This window comes from Neomonachus schauinslandi, chromosome 4, assembly GCF_002201575.2.
Source record: "Neomonachus schauinslandi chromosome 4, ASM220157v2, whole genome shotgun sequence".
Classification (NCBI taxonomy): domain Eukaryota; kingdom Metazoa; phylum Chordata; class Mammalia; order Carnivora; family Phocidae; genus Neomonachus; species Neomonachus schauinslandi.
This window is the reverse complement of record NC_058406.1, coordinates 73,399,530-73,418,643: the sequence shown is the minus strand read 5'-3', so window position 1 is coordinate 73,418,643 and position 19,114 is coordinate 73,399,530. Positions and strand designations below refer to the sequence as shown.

The 19,114-nt window shown below is 40.0% G+C and overlaps 1 protein-coding gene and 1 pseudogene across 2 annotated transcripts; one reads left to right on the top strand and one right to left on the bottom strand.

Moving 5' to 3' along the window:
- The first annotated feature begins 4,670 nt into the window (after positions 1-4,670).
- LOC110580324 (guanylate-binding protein 1-like) lies at positions 4,671-14,406 on the top strand. Of its 2 annotated transcripts, XM_021689998.1 has the most exons (10): positions 4,671-4,873; positions 6,845-6,972; positions 8,050-8,159; positions 8,654-8,850; positions 9,458-9,700; positions 10,786-11,066; positions 11,658-11,870; positions 12,565-12,667; positions 12,909-13,102; positions 13,931-14,406. In XM_021689998.1, exons 1-10 carry the CDS (start codon positions 4,684-4,686, stop codon positions 14,045-14,047), a joined length of 1,776 nt encoding a protein of 591 aa, XP_021545673.1. In that variant the 5' UTR covers positions 4,671-4,683; the 3' UTR covers positions 14,048-14,406. The 2 variants fall into 2 exon arrangements, with proteins under 2 accessions (XP_021545673.1, XP_044770000.1); XM_044914065.1 differs by lacking the exons at positions 12,565-12,667; positions 12,909-13,102 and having other exon boundaries at positions 4,674-4,873.
- A 2,977-nt stretch (positions 14,407-17,383) lies between these two features.
- LOC110580325 lies at positions 17,384-18,124 on the bottom strand (annotated as a pseudogene).
- Positions 18,125-19,114: the final 990 nt, after the last annotated feature.

Sequence of the window (19,114 nt, the reverse complement as noted above, 5' to 3'; positions counted from 1 at the left end):
TGTGTTGACTGGGGACACAATTAAATTGCCATTGTCTTTGATGGAACTTGCTCAGTACCCATCTGACTGCAGCTAAGAAACTGAAAGGCAACTGAAATATGTTATATTCATGAGAAGGAAAGAGTAGTAAATGAGGTGCAGTGTAAACAGCCACTGACACTGTTAAAGACAGAGAAAGAAAAAACTGAAACCCGGAGTGAAAGATGAAGATTTATGAAAACACCATACTTTTTATTTTTTTAAAATTTTTTTTAAAAGATTTTATTTATTTATATGAGAGAGAGAATGAGATAGAGAGTATGAGAGGGGGGAGGGTCAGAGAGAGAGGCAGACTCCCTGCTGAGCAGGGAGCCCGACGTGGGACTCGATCCCGGGACTCCAGGATCATGACCTGAGCCGAAGGCAGTCGCTTAACCAACTGAGCCACCCAGGCGCCTGAAAACACCATACTTTTTAATCACATACTTGAACTTTGTTTCAAAGTGTATTTCTTCCTGTAGAAATAGTCCACGTTCAGTAGATCCAATTTCTTAGTGCCAACTTATTCCTTACCCCTTACAAGTAGAATCTGCAGCCCTATACTAAAAAGTTTCCTCTTTAAAGAATCTACTGTGGTGCATCACTAAAGGCAACATCTTTGTTTGCCTTGACCTCTCTGTGCTCTCAAGCAGTTCCAATCTTGCCTTCTGGAAACTCCTGCCCTGAATTCCATGGCTTGGCACGAGCTTTATTCATCATCCCCTTGTCTAACGGCACTCTCTCCTTTTCAGTTTCTCTTCCTCCCTTCCCCTCATCTCTCATTCCTCTCCCCCTCCCCTTCCCCTTCTCTTCCTGCTTCTCCTTCTCTGCAAAATGGAAGAGCAAAACAAAACAGAAAACTAAGAAGTGTATGGCTGAAAATACAAATATTTTCTTTGCACAACTTCCCCTCTGCCTCTCCTGATCTGCCTCCTGATTTTTTTTTTTTAGTTTCAGGTGTACAATATAATGATTCAACAATTCTATATGTTACTCAGTGCTCATCACAATAAGCAAACCCTTAATTCCCTTCACATATTTCACCCAAACCCCCACCCACCTCGCCTCTAGCAACCTCTAGTTTGTTCTCTATATTTAAGAGTCTGTTTAATTTTAGGAGACAAACTGAGGGTTGCTGGAGTGGTGGGGGTGGGAGGGATGGGGTGGCTGGGTGATAGACACTGGGGAGGGTATGTGCTATGGTGAGCGCTGTGAATTGTGTAAGACTGTTGAATCACAGACCTGTACCTCTGAAAGAAATAATACATTATATGTTAAAAAAAAGAAGAAGAAGAAGAAGATAGCAGGAAGGGGAAAATGAAGGGTGGGAAATCGGAGGGAGAGACAAACCATGAGACTATGGACTCTGAGAAACAAACCGAGGGTTCTAGAGGGGAGGGGGGTGGGGGGATGGGTTAGCCCGGTGATGGGTATTAAAGAGGGCATGTATTGCATGGACCACTGGGTGTTATACGCAAACAGTGAATCATGGAACACTACATCAAAAACTAATGATGTAATGTATGGTGATTAACATAATAAAAAAACTTACTGTGAAACATAAAAAATAAAATAAGATAAAATGTGGAATTAAAAAAAGAGTCTGGGGGCGCCTGGGTGGCTCAGTCGTTAAGCATCTGCCTTCGGCTCAGGTCATGATCCCAGGGTCCTGGGATCGAGTCCCGCATCAGGCTCCCTGCTCAGCGGGAAGCCTGCTTCTCCCTCCCCCACTCCCCCTGCTTGTGTTCTCTCTCTCGCTGTGTCTCTCTCTGTCAAATAAATAAAATTTAAAAAAAAAAAAAAAGAGTCTGTTTTTGGTTTGTTTTTCTCTTTTTTGCTTTGTTTATTTGCTTTGTTTCTTTTTTTTTTTTTTTTAAAGATTTTATTTATTTATTTGAGAGAGAGAGAATGAGAGACAGAGAGTATGAGAGGGAGGAGGGTCAGAGGGAGAAGCAGACTCCCCGCCGAGCAGGGAGCCCGATGCGGGACTCGATCCCGGGACTCCAGGATCATGACCTGAGCCGAAGGCAGTCGCTTAACCAACTGAGCCACCCAGGCGCCCCTATTTGCTTTGTTTCTTAAATTAATCCCACATATGAGTGAAATCATATAGTATTTGTCTTTCTCTAACTGATTTATTTCACTTAGTAATACTCTCTAGATCCACGCATGTTGTTGGAAATGGCAAGCTCTTATTCTTTTTATGGCTGAGTAGTATTCCATCATATTAAAGGCATAATGTATATTATATATAGTAATATATATAATATATATAATAAAGGCAATTATTACATATATGTATAAGTATATATATATATACATATATATATATATATATATATACCACTTCCTCTTTATCCACTTTATCTACTCATCTACAGATGGACACTTGGGTTGCTTCCATATCTTGGCTATTGGAAAATATGCTGCAGTAAATATGAGACTGCATATATCTTTTTGAATTGGTGGTTTTGTTTTCTTTGCGTAAATACCCAGTAGCGGAATTACTGGATCATATGGTAGTTCTATTTTTAATTTTTGAGGAACCTCCATACTGTTTTCCACAGTGGCTACATCAGTTTGAATTCCCACCAACAGTGCACCAGGAATCCTTTTCTCCACATCCTCACCAACACTTGTTTCTTGAGTTTTTTATTTTAGCCATTCTGACAGGTATAAGGTGATATCTCATTGTAGTTTTGATTTGCATTTCCCTGATGATGAGTGATGTTGATGAGCATCTTTTCATGTGTCTGTTGGCCATCTGTATGTCTTCTTTGGAAAAATGTCTGTTCATGTCTTCTGCCCATTTTTAATGGGATTACTGTTTTTTTGGTGTTGAATTATATAAGTTTTTTTATATGTTTTGGATACTAACTCCTTATCAGATATGCCATTTGCAAATATCTTCTCCAATTCAGTAGGTTATCTTTTTGTTTTGTTGATGGTTTCCTTCACTGTGCAAAAGCTTCTTATTTTGATGCAGTCCCAATAGTTTATTTTTGCTTTTGTTTCACTTGCCTCTGGAGAAAAATGTTTCTACGGCTGAGGGCAAAGAAATTACTGCCTATGTTTTCTCCTAGGAATTTTGTGGTTTCACATCTCACATTTAGGTCTTTAATCCATTTGAGTTTATTTTTGTGTATGGTATAAGAAAATGGTCCAGTCTCATTCTTTTGCAGGTACTGTCCTGTTTTCCCAACACCACTTGTAGAAGAATCTTTTTCCCATTGCATATTCTTTTTCTTTTAAATATGTATTTATTTATTTTAGAGAGAAAGAGAGAGAGTGCATGAGCAGGGGGAAGGGCGGAGGGAGAGGCAGAAAGAGAATCCCAAGTAGGCTCCATGCTGGGCATGCAAGGCTCAATCCCACAACCCCAAGATCACAACCTGAGCCGAAAGCAAGAGCTGGACACTCAACTGACTGAGTCACCCGGGCACCCCTCCCATTGCATATTCTTGCCTCCTTTGTTGCAGATCAATTGACCATAAAAGCATGACTTTATTTCTGGACTCTCTATTCTGTCCTGTTGATCTATGTGTTCCTTTTGTGTTCCATACTGTTTTGATTACTACAGCTTTATAGTATATCTTGAAATCCAAGATTCTGATACCTCCAGTTTTGTTCTTCTTTTTCAAAATTGCCTTGGCACGATGGACTCTGAAAAACAAACTGAGGGTTCTAGAGGGGAGGGGGGTGGGAGGATGGGTTAGCCTGGTGATGGGTATTGAGGAGGGCACATTCTGCATGGAGCACTGGGTGTTATGCACAAACAATGAGTCATGGAACACTATGTCTAAAACTAATGATGTAATGTATGGTGATTAACAACAATAAAAAATTGGAAAAAAATTGAAAAATTCAAAATTGCCTTGGCAATTTGTAGTTCCATACAAATTTTAGGATTATTTGTTCTAGTTCTGTGAAAAATGCTGTTGGTGTTTTGATAGAAGCTAATGAAGCTTAAGTTTAAAGGCCCCTTGCTTACTTAAGCCCATACTAAGGCTTGGAAGGGTCTCTAGTCATGTGTCTCACATGGTCATATGTTTTTATAAAATTTGCAAAAGTAAGTTATATTGGTTCCACTTTTGGAACAGCAGTGTGAGAAGCTCTGTGGGCCATCATTCCAGCAAAATAAGCATAACTATGGGGGAAAAATACTTAAAATCTCTGGGAACTATTCAAAGGGTATACATGAAATGATGTATGAAAGTCTTTATTCATAGTAAGAATTAATGAATAAGTAAATCAACATTGAATTTTTTACATATAACCAAGATGTAAAATAAATCTCTCTAAATTCTATTCTATTTTCCATTTAAAGTTTACTCTAAATTTTTAAATGCAAATCCAAAAAGAAAGTTTTGCATGGTGAATTAAATGAACGATTTTGTTTATGAGAGAGGCTGAATGTTCCTAAAATACTGTCATGCCAATATTTTTTGAGTGGACCACTTTGACAATACTTCTGTAACTTTCTAAAATGATACAGATATTACCCTCATCTATCTCAATGCTGACACCAAACTTTTGGCCATTTTGGGGAAAGTGAGGACTCTAGCTTCTAAATGTAAAATAACCTGGTGAAATATCTGATCCACTTAGACTGGAAATTTTATTTCGTCTCATCTCTTCCCTTGCAGACCAGGGAACACTCTGAACATGGCCTCAGAGATCCACATGCCAGCCCCAGTGTGCCTCATTGAGAACATCAGAGGGCAACTGGTGGCTAATCAGGAAGCTTTGGAGATCCTGGCAGCCAATAAGAATCCTCTTGTTGTGGTGGCTATTGTGGGCCTCTACCGCACGGGCAAATCCTACCTAATGAACAAGCTGGCTGGAAAGAACAAGGGTGAGTGGCACCAACAAAGCTCTGCCAAGTCCTTCCTGTCCACCCACACTGGCAACATGGAGCACGGTGATGCAAGAAAGTTAGAGATGCAAGAGAATACCGAAAGGTATCTTTCAATCCACAGTTATGCTCTGATCTTCACTATGGTCTGAAAAAGACAGTTCATCTCTCTTTCCACTTTGCCTTAGTTCCCCCTTTATGCTTTTAAAGCATAAATTGTTCCTTTTAAAGCATAAATTGTTCCTTTCCTAGAAAGACTAATAATGCAGTAATACAAATAATTAGTGTACAAAATAATAAACTATCAGACATTTACTAAAATGTTCATGCAGTAAAAGCGAGTTTCCACTGATTATTAAGTGGAATGTTTAAGTCTGTATTGGCTTTTTTTTACCGTTGTAAAATATACATAACATAAAATTTGCCATTGTAACCATTTTTAAGTGTACATGCAGTTCTGTGGCATTAAGTAAATTCACACTATTTTTTTTTAAAGATTTTATTTATTCATTTGAGACACAGAGATACAGAGAGAGAAAGAGCACGAGCAGTGGGAGAGGCAGAGGGAGAGGAAGAAGCAGACTCCCTGCTGAGTCAGGAGCCCGATGTGGGGCTCGATCCCAGGACCCTGGGATCATGACCTGAGCCGAAGGCAGACGCTTAACCATCTGAGCCACCCAGGCGCCCCGTAAATTCACACTATTATGCAACCATCACCACCATCCATCACCATAACTTTTTCATCTTCCCCAACAGAGACTCTGTACCCACTAAACAATAACTCCCCAGCCCTTGGCAGTCACCATTCTATATTCTGTCTCTATGAATTTGACTGCTCTAGGAATCTTATTTAAGAGGAATCAAACAGGGGCGCCTGGGTGGCTCAGTTGGTTAAGCAGCTGCCTTCAGCTCGGGTCATGATTCCAGGGTCCTGGGATCGAGCCCCATGTCGGGCTCCCTGCTCAGCTGGGAGTCTGCTTCTCCCTCTGCCTCTGCCTCTTCCCCTGCTTGTGCTCTCTCTCTGTCAAATAAATAAATAAAATCTTAAAAAAAAAAAGAGGAATCAGACATTATTTGTCCTTTTGTGATTTGCTTATTTCACTTAGCATAATGTCTTCAAAACTCATCAATGTTGTACCATGTGTCAGAATTCTCCCTTTTTATGGCTGAACAACTTCTATGTGCATATCAATTTGTTTATCCATTCATTTGTTGAAGGGCCTTTGGGTTTCTTCCACCTTTTGGCTATTATGAACAATGCCGCTAAAAACATGAGGGTACAAATATCTGTTCAAGTACCTATTTTCACTTTTTTGGGGGTATAGACCCAGAAGTGGAATTGCTGAATCATATGGTAATTCTATGTTTAGTTTTTTAAGAACTCATCATATTGTTTTCCAAAGTAACTGCACCATTTTACATTCCCACCAGAAAAACCCAAGGTTTCTAATATCCCCACATCCTCCCCAATACTTAAGACTTTCTGTTTTTTTGATAGTGGCCATCCTAATGAGTGTGAAATTGTATCTCATTGTGGTTTTGATTTGTTATTTCCCTAATGACTAGTGATGTTGAGCATCTTTTCATTTGTTTATTGGTCATTTGTATATTTTCTTTGGAGAAATGTCTATTCAAGTCCTGTGCTCATTTTTAAAAAATTTTTTTTATCAGTTTCAGAGGTAGAATTTAGTGATTCATCAGTTGCATATAATACCCAGTGCTCATTACATCATGTGTCCTCCTTAGTGCCCATCACCCATTTCTCTTTTGCCCCCCACCACCTCCCCTCCAGCAACCCTCAGTTTGTTTCCTTGAGTTCAGCATCTCTTAGGATTATTCGTGACCAAGTGGGATTTATTCCTGGGCTTTGCTCATTCTTTAATCAGGTTATTTTTTGTGTTGCATTGTAGGATTTCTAGATCCATCTGCTATTAAAACTCCACCCCCTATTATCTCCATTCCCCCTCGCAGGCTTTTCTCTGGGCGCCACAGTACAGTCTCATACCAAAGGAATCTGGATGTGGTGTGTGCCTCATCCCAAGAAGCCAAATCACACCTTCGTTCTCCTGGACACTGAGGGCCTGGGAGATGTAGAGAAGGTAAGGATTAAGGATTCACTTTTGGAATTAGACCCTCATCCCTGAATATTCTCGACAGTATTTATTTTTTTAAATAAGAGCTTTCACTTAAATGTATGCTTTTTTCATATCTGCTTCTGTGCCCTGAGGCCAAGTTTAGCAATCAGGGGTCAGGAAAATATTCATAAAGCAGAATCCTAGAAGATCATAGTGGTCAGTAGGTAGTATTCTAATTATTAACAATAGGCTGCATGCCAAGCCAGTTAACCCAGATACATAAAAGTAGTACAAATAAAATCAATGTCATGAGTTCAATCCTGCAGAGAACTTTAGTTAAGAATTTAGGTTCTGGAGTGCTTAGGTGGTTCAGTCAGTTAAGCGTCTGCCTTCAGCTCAGGTCATGATCCCGGGGTCCTGGGATAAAGTCCTGCATCGGGCTCCCTGCTCAGTAGCAAGTCTGCTTCTCCCTCTTCCTCTCCCTCTGTGCTCTTTCTTACTCTCAGTTTCTCTCAAATAAGTAAGTAAAATCCTAAAAAGAAAAAGATTTTAGGTTCTGAAGTCCCATACCCTTGTGTTTAAATATAAGCCCTGACACTAACTCAGAGCCCTTGGCAAATTATTTGACCTCTTTTAACCTCAGCTTTCTAAATCTGTAAAACAGATGTAATAGATATATAATTGCCTCATAGTATTGTTTTGAATAAGGTAAGTAATGGAAAATGTTAGGTGTATAATAATTGCTCAGTAAAGTAGCTACACATATTATTACTCTTATATAAGTGAATTTTGCTGTAAAAAGGAAGAGAAATCTTTAAACTTAAATTATATTTAAGGCCTTAGAATGCCCACCGACCTTGATTATTGGTTTTGGAATTATCTGCCAATGATCATAAAAGGACCTAGTGAGAATCAATGTAAACTAAAAATACTAATTATAAAATGATCCAAAATTCAAGTCCCACTAACACTTTTGTTTGGATTTGGTTTACTCATATAGGTCATTATTCTAATTAAATGAGCATCTTTTTACTGCTGCTGATCTGGAAAGTTCCAGGAGAATGAAACATAATCTCAGCCCGAATGTGTTCTGATTTCCAGGGTAACAACCAGAATGACTCCTGGATCTTTGCCCTAGCAATACTCCTGAGCAGCACCTTTGTGTACAATAGCATGGGAACCATCAACCAGCAGGCCATGGACCAACTGCAGTATCCTTTTTGTTGTTCAAAATAGCATCAAAGTAAGAGGGGAGACCTATATTTAAAAACCAGCTACTTGGCAGTGAATCCTGGTGAATCAAGCACAGAAAGAGAAGACTTAAGAAATAATTCAAGGGTGGGATGCCTGGGTGGCTCAGTTGGTTGGGCGACTGCCTTCGGCTCAGGTCATGATCCTGGAGTCCCGGGATCGAGTCCCGCATCGGGCTCCCTGCTCGGCGGGGAGTCTGCTTCTCCCTCTGACCCTCCCCCCTCTCATGTGTGCACTCCCTCTCTCATTCTCTCTCTCTCAAATAAATAAATAAATAAAATCTTAAAAAAAAAAAAGAAATAATTCAAGGGTAAGGGAACGATCCTATGTACCTACTGAAGAATTGACACTTGGGTTAAAAACAAAGGTGAAATGAAGGTTTTAAATATATGGAACTAATATGGGGTGGAGGACACTGTTCTTTTATGCCAGTTTTCCTCAGTTTGCTGCTCAGCTATGTGACAGAGCTGTCAGATCGAATGAGGGCGAAATCCTCCCCTGATGCCGATGGGATTGAAGATTCGGCTGACTTTGTGAGCTTCTTTCCAGATTTTGTGTGGACACTGAGGGATTTTTCCTTAGATTTGGAAGCAAATGGACTACCCATCACAGCAGATGAGTACCTGGAGAATTCACTCAAGCTTAAACAAGGTAAAAGGAAGGGACTTAGAAATAAATGGAGATAACAAAACACAAGAAACTATAGTTTTAGTGTTCCATTTACAGTTTTCTTACATTTATAGTTTTCTACTTATTCTTAGCTAGCTATAACTAAGAATTAATGCTTGTTTGATATATGAATTAATAAATTTGATTTTAAATTATATTCTCCTCTCTTCTAAGAATAATTTCCTTTTCTTTCATCTTTTCCTGTGCTATTATTAGTTTGATTTTATTTCCCTGCTTTGGGCTTGCGATTAGCTAACGAATATGGAATAGAATAGACATTGATTGGAAGAAAAGAGATGAAGGCATGAACAGTGCTCTAGTCCAAGGGTTGGCAAATGATGACCCACAGTTCAAATGATGGCCAATCCAGCACACCAGCTGTCTTTGTACATAAGGTTTTATTGGAATAATGCTATACCCATTCATTTATAGATTGTTTATGGCTGCTTTCATGCTGCAACAGCAGAACTGCGTCCTTGGAAAAGAGACCCCCTGGCTTGCAAAGCCTAAAATATTTACTGTGTGGCTCTTCACAGAAAAAGTTTGCAAGACCCTATATTTGGGACATTCCTTTTTTATCTTCCTGCAGGTACCACTCAAAGTGATCAAAATTTTAATCTGCCCCGTCTCTGTATCCGGAAGTTCTTCCCAAAGAAGAAATGCTTTATCTTTGATCGACCTACTCACCGGAAGAAGCTAGGCCAGCTTGAGACATTGCATGATAATGAGCTGGATCCTGAATTTGTGCAACAAGCTGCAGTCTTCTGTTCCTACATCTTTAGCAATTCCAAAATTAAAACTCTTTCAGGAGGCATCAAAGTCAATGGACCTCGTGAGTCCTCTTCCCAGTCTTTTTCTTTAATTGTTAAGACTAAAGGAGGGTAGAATTATATCCACACAGTTTCAGATTTGAAAAATGCAGATCCTACTGCTATTCCCATTTAAATTCTAGATGGCACCAACATTTCTAATAGATTTTACTAGCCAAACTCTCTTGGGTGAGAAAAGATAGGAGAGGCCAAAGGAAAAAAAGCTCTATTTCTTAAAATTGCCCTAGTTAATTGGACTTGCACTGCCCAATATGGTAGCCACTATACGAGTGTGGCTATTTAAATTTAAGTGTAAGTTAATTAAAATTAAATAAAATTTAAAATTCCAATTACGCAGCTATATTTCAAGGCCCATACCTATATGGGGTTGGTAGCTGGACAACGTACTGCACAATACACATAGAACACTTCCAACATCACAGAAAGTTCTCTTGGACAACACTATGCTAGAATAAACAAAACTGAGAACTCTTTTTGATTTATTCTACAATATTGATCAAATGTTTACAACAGACCAGGGCTGCTAATAGAGACATACATGAGAGAGCTATGGTTCCTGTCCTAATGATGCTTGGGGGTAAAGTAGATGCAAGCACTCAATAAACATAGGCCCATGCTATCTATAACAGAGATTCTTGACCTTTGATGTATATACATATCACCTGGGCATCTTGCCAGAGAGGAGGGTCTAATTAAGTTGATCTGGGGCAAAGGCTGAGAATCTGCGTATCTAGCAAGCTGCCAGGTGATTCTGAGGACACTGATGCTGTGAGGCAAATGGGTAGTAATAAACATGATCAGAATTACACAGAATAGGGCGCCTGGGTGGCTCAGTTGGTTAAGCGACTGCCTTCGGCTCACGTCATGATCCTGGAGTCCCGGGATCGAGTCCCACATCGGGCTCCCTGCTCGGCAGGGAGTCTGCTTCTCCCTCTGACCCTCCTCCCTCGCATGCTCTCTGTATCTCATTCTCTCTGTCTCAAATAAATAAATAAAATCTTTAAAAAAAAAAAAAAAGAATTACACAGAATAGAATGTTTCCTCATCCCACCTACAATAAGCATCCTTATTTGTTCTCAATTTATAGGTCTAAAGAACCTGGTGCTGACCTATGTCAATGCCATCAGCAGTGGGGATCTGCCCTGCATGGAGAATGCTGTCCTGGCCTTGGCCCAGATCGAGAATGCAGCTGCAGTGCAAAAGGCCATTGCTCACTATGACCAGGAGATGAGCCAGAGGGTGCAGCTACCCACTGAAACCCTCCAAGAGCTGCTGGACCTGCACAGGGCCTGTGAGAAAGAGGCCATCGAACTCTTCATGAGCAGTTCCTTCAGAGATGTAGACCATTTATTTCAAAAGGGCTTAGCGGTAATTTGTTCTCAAGTTTATATGGATTAGGGCCTTGGAAAGCCAAGTACTACCAGAAAATGAAATGAGCATTTATTTTGAGAGGGATTTCCTACTAGACTTTAAAATGGTGATAACCACTATTTGTTATTACCATAAAAAGAAGAACAAAGTTTATTTTGATCTTCCTCAAAATTTAACTAAATGCATATAAGTAACAATCAGAGTTTCTAATCAAATGCCCACTGTTATCAGACTGATTTGATATCCTAGTCAAAAGCAAAGAAAATTATAGTCCTGATTATCATATGCAGGCTGATATTGAGCCACATTTATTCCATATGTAATCACTGGTCCAATTTGACAAGCAGAAATCTATCTCTTAAAGGTGTAACAAAAAAAAGTTAGCACTCTGCTCTGAACTTCACCTCCAAGGAAAAAGGGCCTTTAGTAATAAAGTCAGGAGCAAGAGGAAGGATATGGTCCTGTTGAGGTGCCTATAACTTTTTCTAGGGTCACAGACTTATTTTTGAGAAGACTTTCCAGAATCTCCAAGGTCAAGCTAACATCTTTTCCCTGTTATTCTTTTTACTTCTTATTTTTAAATTAAAGGCCCAACTAGAAAAAAAGCGAGATGACTTTTGTAAACAGAATCTGCAAGCATCAACAGATCTTTGCTCAGATTTACTTAAGGATATTTTCAGTCCTCTAGAAGAAGCTGTGAAGCATGGGATTTATTCTAAACCAGGAGGGTATCGTCTCTTCATCCAGGAGATGCAAGAGCTAAAGAGAAAGTACCTTCAGAAACCTAGGAAGGGGATACAGGTAACCAGGATTTATCTGCTGATTCTGGAAAGCTGCTGACATGCCTCCTTAGAAGACCAACATAACCAAGTGTAATCTCACACATTGCAAGAACAACAGCATTCATGCTTTCATTTGATAAACATGTATAGGGAGCCTATTATACCAGATATGTCCTCTGTGCTCATCCAAAACAGTGCACTCAATTAATAATTGAGTTATTCATTGGATTTTCAGATTAACCACCAAGTTGTTATTGTAATTCACTATTATAGCTGGATCTTTATGCTGTCAGGGACAGAAACCCAGTGATGGTCACTTAAACAAAAATGGTAATTCATCATTTTAGGCTACATATTCTCCCTCCACCTTTCCTTTGATCTGCTTTCTCCATGGTGGCTTCCTTTTTCAGCGACTCACCCCACAGGGGACCACAGCAACAACAACTCCAAAATTAGAGCCCTTAGTCTAAAAGAACAAAGACTCTCTTTTTCCCAGTGTCTCTATCAGTCTCCTATAAAGGATTCTGCTTCGTAGGGTGCCATGATTGGCCAGCCTGGAGCAAGTGCCCATACCTGTGGCAAGGAATCTTGACCACCAGGCACACCAGGGCCAAGAGGAACAAATCCTAGAGGAAAAGATGGTGGGAAGACGATCAGGAACAAGCGTTTCTAGCCATTTCCTATAACTAACCCCGTGTTCTCCGGGTCCTAAGGCTGAAGAGGTTCTTCAGGAATACTTGAAGTCCAAGGAGTCTATGACTGATGCCATTCTACAGACAGACCAGACTCTCACAGAAAAGGAAAAGGAGATTGAAGGTGAGGAGCCAGTCAAGAGACTAGATAGCCTCACGAGCTCTCGAAGTTTAAATAATTTGGCTGGGCAAGCCTGCGATCCTTACACTAGGGCAAAAAGAACAAAGATGCCCCTTACTTGCCGAAGTCATTTCTGAGTAGGGCATATACAGTGAGCAGCAACAAGGACAGGTAAACGTGCAGGGAAGAAAGGGACAACATGCTTACTCACATACATTTTTCTTCTTCTTTTTCCTTCTCACAGTGGAACGTGTGAAAGCCGAATCTGCACAGTCTGCAACAAAAATACTGGAAGAAATGCAAATAAAGAATCAGCAGATGATGGAACAGAAAGAAAGGAGCTATCAGGAACATGTGAGACAATTAACTGAGAAGATGGAGAGGGATAGAGTCCAGTTGCTGGAAGAACAAGAGAGAACTCTAGCTTTAAAACTTCAGGTATTTAATTGCATTACCTTGAGATTTCTGTTTGTCTCTTTTCTCACCACTGTCCCTGATCATATCTTAGTGTGGCAATGAGAACATAATGCCTAGAAAAAGGACCTTGCTTGCCACTTGTACTTTGCAGTTTCTGTCTGCCTTCCTGACCTGGCTCCTGCCTCTGTCTGGTTGTTAAAAGATTTTATTTGCAGTTAGGTCACATCCAGTCCTTTATCTGTACATCCTCCATTCAGTGGCTGTTATCTGCTAGGCATCCGGAAAAATCACTTATTTGTATCTCTTGCTTAATACTATATGAAGCATTGGGTTGCCTGGGTTCAGTGGGTTAAGTGTCCGCCTTCAGCTCAGGTCATGATCCCAGGGTGTGGGATCGAGTCCCACATTGGCCTCCTTGCTCAGTGGGAAGCCTGCTTCTCCCTCTGCCTGCAGCTCCCCCTGCTTGTGCTCGCTCTCTGTCTCTCTCTGATAGATAAATAAATAAATAAATAAATAAATAAATAAATAATGAAATCTTTAAAAAAATACTATATGAAGTAAGAACTGCTATGCCTCTATTACTTAGGAAAAGAAACAGAAGTTCAGAAAAGTTCCAATAACTTTTATAGGGTCACACATCTTGGTATGATATCTGAACTATCTTCACCCCTTGGTGGAAATGTAATCACAGAGCTAGGATGCCCAAGAGAAATTAATGAAAATTAAGTGTAGAGAAAATGTCAAAAAGAAATTAAATATTTAAAAAATCTATGAATGTGGAAACTAGATATAAATGAGAGATTAACTTAGTACTACACTTTACTCAGTCTCCATTTTTCCCTTTTTTAGGAACAGGCCCGTCTACTAAAGGAAGGATTCCAAAATGAGAGCAAACAACTTCATAATGAGATACAAAATCTCCAGAAGAACATGGAAAAGCCAAGGAGAATATGCCTCATAAGCTGAAGACCTAAAGAATAGAGCTTTTCGGTCACTCTTACCCAAGGCATAACTTAAGTAATTTTTGAATTTGTAAAAATATCATTACATTTGAAAGTAATCAGGTCTTGCATTTTTATAACATTAGAAATTTGCAAAGACATGCAGTACTATAATTAAAATCATGTCCATCTTCCTAAAAATATTGTAAGTTGTGTAACAAAGTTCAATTTTACCTCTCTAACAACACAGAAGGTATCTGAGCTGTACCATTCAAGAGCAGTTATTTCTCTGGGTGACCATTAGTTGACAAATGGATACTGAGCCAAGTCTTAGGTAAAACTTTAAGAACATAGTTGGGCATCAGTTTGGCCAAGTGTTCAGTGGGTTTCAGAGTCAGGGACAACCATCCTAGCTTTTTAGTGAAGACTATGCAGTTTTCTATTGTATCCCAACTGCACAGTCTGAGCAGTTAAGTGATCACTAGGCCCTAGGAATGGACAACCCTCCTTGATGGATTCCAAGCTGAAGCAAACCACCTTAGATAGAGATCTAGGATCTCTACAGAATTTTCATACGAAGATGGAAGAAACCATTAGCATGAGTAGGGGTTGGGTCACAAACAAATGGGCTAAAAAACGAAACACTCCTTTCTTGCTCGATTTACCCAGATTATAACTTTAATGAGACACTTTAGAATTTTAGATAATTGCCACAGGGCTGAACATGGTAACATGATGGCAATTATGCATTGTGTATTTATAACAATGTATAATTCACAAAGATGGACCTTAAATGATGACAGATAATGTATTAGAAACTGAACCAAATTATTAGATCGTTTATAATCCTATAAATTAGGCAATATTTTCCTAATTCTTAACAGTCTATACTTGAAAGTTTACTGATTTTCCCCAAAGAAATTATAGTTTGTTTTTTATACTTTTTGACCAACAAAATAATGCTTTTGGTGTTACTTAGTATATATAGGCTTTATCCTAATTTTCTAAAATCCTAGGTAATGGTTGTTTCTTAAAAATGATTAAAAATTATTTTCAAGCTGAAAATAAAATGTGCTTCACTAGGCTTTTTATTTCTGATAGTTTTTTTTTCAGTTTTCACCAAAAAATAAGGCTTTACTCTTCATAGCAATGTTGGCTAACTTTTCTGCAAAAGACCAGATGATAATTATTCATGGCACTGTGGGCCCTACAGTTTCTGTATCAACTGCTCAACTCTGCCATGTAGTGTGAAAACAGTCATAAACAATAGGTAAATGCATGGCCATGGCTGTGTTCAGTAAACCTTTATTTTAAAAAATAGGTGGCACCCACAAGCCATAGTTTCCAGATTATTGCTCTATTAAACCATTGGTCAAATACTATGTATCTGCCTTATGTTGCTTACATTTCTAAGGGAATGTGCATTAAATTGTATGTTAGGATCTTGTAAATATTACACAATGTTTCAATATATTACAAGTTGAGAGAAATATAGGGAAGCAGCTAAATGCCATTAAATCCACATTAATAAGCCTGCTTTTTCTGATTGCATGGGGACATATTATTCCATTAAACCTCCTTGCGTCCCATCAAATGGTGAATGCCTCTTTCCACAGTTGAGAACATGCTACTAAGCAGTATTTCTTCACTTGCCTGCAACTTCATAGGAGACCAGGTGAGATGCACAGCATGTGTGTAAGTTTACACACAGACCCACGGTGCTTATGTAAATATGCTTTATATTTTTCTTTTCCATGATGCACTGCAACAAAGGAGTAAATAAAATACATTTTTATAGACTAAAGAAACTTCATGGTAAAGAAACACTTATCCTTTCTTTTATTAATGTGGTGTATCATGTTGATTGATTTGGGAATATTGAACCAGCCCTGCAGCCCAGTAATAAATCGCACTTGATCGTGGTGAATAATTCTCTTAATGTACTGTTGGATTCGATTTGCTAGTATTTTATTGAAAATTTTTGCATCCATGTTCATCAGGGATATTGGCCTGTAATTTTCTGTTTTAGTGGGGTCTTGTCTGGTTTTGGAATCAAAGTAATGCTGGCTTCATAGAATGAGTTTGGAAGTTTTCCTTCCATTTCTATTTTTTTGAACAGTTTGAGAAGAAAAGGTATTAACTCTTCTTTAAATGTCTGGTAGAATTCCCCTGGGAAGCCATCTGGCCCAGGACTTTTGTTTGTCAGGATATTTTTGACTACTGATTCAATTTCTTTGCTGATTATGGGTCTGTTCAAATATTCTATTTCTTCCTGTTTCAGTTTTGGTAGTTTACAAGTTTCTGGGAATTTTGTGTACCTTCTCACAATCCCATAGATCCATGCAGGCAGCTGAGAGTTCCTACCCCTTTTCTTTGCTCTTAGTAGCCCCAAGGCAAAGTTGCCTCAGTGCTCTTGAATGAGTTGAGATAGAAGTAGATCTTTTGGGCAGCATCCTGAAAAGTGAGGCTAATGTCAGATAGTTGCTTTACTCATTTTTTGCCCCTGAGGGAAAAATTGTGAGCTGAGGGGATTTCTTTAGATGCTGAGCTGTTCCAACTTGTGGGAGGGACTGACACCAGTAAAGTGAAATAGCATTCTTTTATTGGTGTTTTCGGTTAGGGATGAGGGCTAGGACTTCCTCTTCCATTATCTTGCAGATTTCACTTCAGATTTTTTTTTTAACTACAATCTGTAACAATGTGGACAGAGGGAAAAATATAGGGCCAAATATGGTAGGACCTAATGAGTTTTTTAATGCATGTAAAAATGCAAAAACACGATGTGTCCTCATCACTTTGAGGAATCTGTCATACCTACTTCCTAAGCATCATGCTTAATTCTAACTTTGTTCTCCATAAGCAAAAGTTAATTATCCCATCAAAATCACCAGATGTCAGCAATTTTACCTAATAATTGGTCTCTCCTATAAGAAAATACAAATGGACTTAAGCAGTCTCTTTTAAGAAGGTGATATATAGAAAAAAGTATACATATGTGCATATACATTTTGCCGTTCAAAATCTGAATTTTTATGTCTGCTGTATAAAAATGTCATTATATATATTATATTATATTTTTATATATATATTTATATATAATTATATATATAAATGAATCATCAAAGCCAATCTTTGTGAAAGGAGAAGGGGGCATCTAGAAGATCACAAGAAAATGCGGCTTGGTGCCTCCGGCCTAAAGAACAAATTCGAACTATGTCTGTAGCCCTGTGGGCCTAGCTGCTTAGGTTGGCGCCTGCAAGTTTGCAGAGCAGGAGTACCAGCTTGGTACTGCCTTCTTGGAGAGGGAGGGGGGACCCATTTAAACAAACGTCCATCCTGGTGTCTATGGAGCTGGTCTTCCTTAGGTTAGATGGTAAATGCCATATCCGACTGGAGTCGCATAGAGTCCCACGGGCACAATGGGAAGCACAGGTCTATGGAAAGGGTAGGATGTTCCATATATGGATGCTGCTTGCAGGAGCGAGTTGATGGGAAAAGGGAGGCCGAAGCCAGAGGACAGCATGGGTTTTACAGCCATTTTCAGCTTTTCTAGTTCTGCCTCCTGCAGTCTTTTCGCCTTGGCCCTTCGGTTCTGAAACCAGATTTTGACCTGGGTCTCTGTGAGGTTCAGAGAGCTGGAGAACTCTGCACTCTCTACAGTGGAGAGGTACTGTTTCCGGCGGAACTTGTGCTCCAGAGCGAGGAGCTGGGACGTGTGTAAGGGGTTTGTGGCTTCCGATTGGTCCTGTGCTTCCGCAGGGTGCAGGTGGTGGGGCTCGTGTGTCTTGGCGGCGGCAAGTATCTGCTGTGTTCCCGCATGCACGTGGCCCCGTTTTGTGAGTTTTCCGACTTGACAAGGCGGCCTGGAAGGGCTTGACCAGCGGCCCCAGCGCTGGCGCTTTCGGCTGGCTGGCAGCGGGGACGCCTCCTTGGGCGGCTTCTTGTCCGACGTGAGCGCTGAAGGGCAGGCTGGAGACCTTGACGCGGCGCTCCTCCACTCCCCCAGGCCCTGGGCCCGGCCCAGCCACCATAGCCCAGCCACCATCGCCTGGCCCTCCTCATCAGACGAAAACAAGTCCTTGCCTTTGGACGGCGGAGCCATGACTTCTCTGCCCTACGGAGCGCGCGACTCCCTGCCCAAATGATTTTTGATCTGTGGAGGACAGCTTTCACTGAGGGAGCTCTGCTATTTTGTCTGGATCTCAGTGTTCTGTGTGTTCCCTTTCTCTAGATCAGGGGATCTTATATATCCTTTCACTAAACCTACAGAGGGGAAAGTAACATCCTGACATTTAAACAAGAGAAAATATACTTCTCTAGGTTAAAAAGAATTTTGCCACAAGAACACCATAAGGGTCAGCAAATATAGGTCCTAACATGTGGTAGCTTTGGCAGACTGAAAGCTTATAGCCTTGAATTACCTTTTTCTTGTTACTGTATCACCCAATGACTTATCTCAGATCTGCTATATCAGAAAGTCAAGGGAAGGGTAGGGGCCAGGAATTTTTATTTTTAGGAAATTGGTTTTAATTCACAGCTGGATTGAGGATCACTGGTGAAAGCAACATGCCTCCCCCGAGAGAGAGCTTTATTTTTTTCCTGGACATAGTATAGAAAAAGCCTAAACCAGACATCAGATGATTTGAAATCTGGTATAGACTCATGCTACCAAGCTAGGGAGGAAGTTATGTAATTTTGCTTAGTTTTCAATGTTCTTATTTTTAAATGGTTTTTAAGAGACCTCTATTTGGTTTTGAAGGCATAACGATAAGTGTTGTGGAAAAATAAAAATCAGACCGGCGAGAGACCAAGTGACACTCAGAGAAGTAGAACTTGGATTTATTTTATGCTTGCGGACCCAGATGAGCTCATGCTCAAAGTTCTGGGCCCCAGGCAATGGGGTTATAGGGCTTTTATAGGGTACTGCAGGCAGTCAGGTTAAAGGGCTATGCTGACTGCTGGTAGGTGGCTTTAAACTGGGGGAGTGGGGGCTTCTTTAGGCGGGAACAGTAGAGCAGGGAGCCTGTGGTGGGAAGCCTGTTTATAGAAGCAGAAATGGCTGGTTATCTCTTGCTCCCAGTAGGGCTTCTGG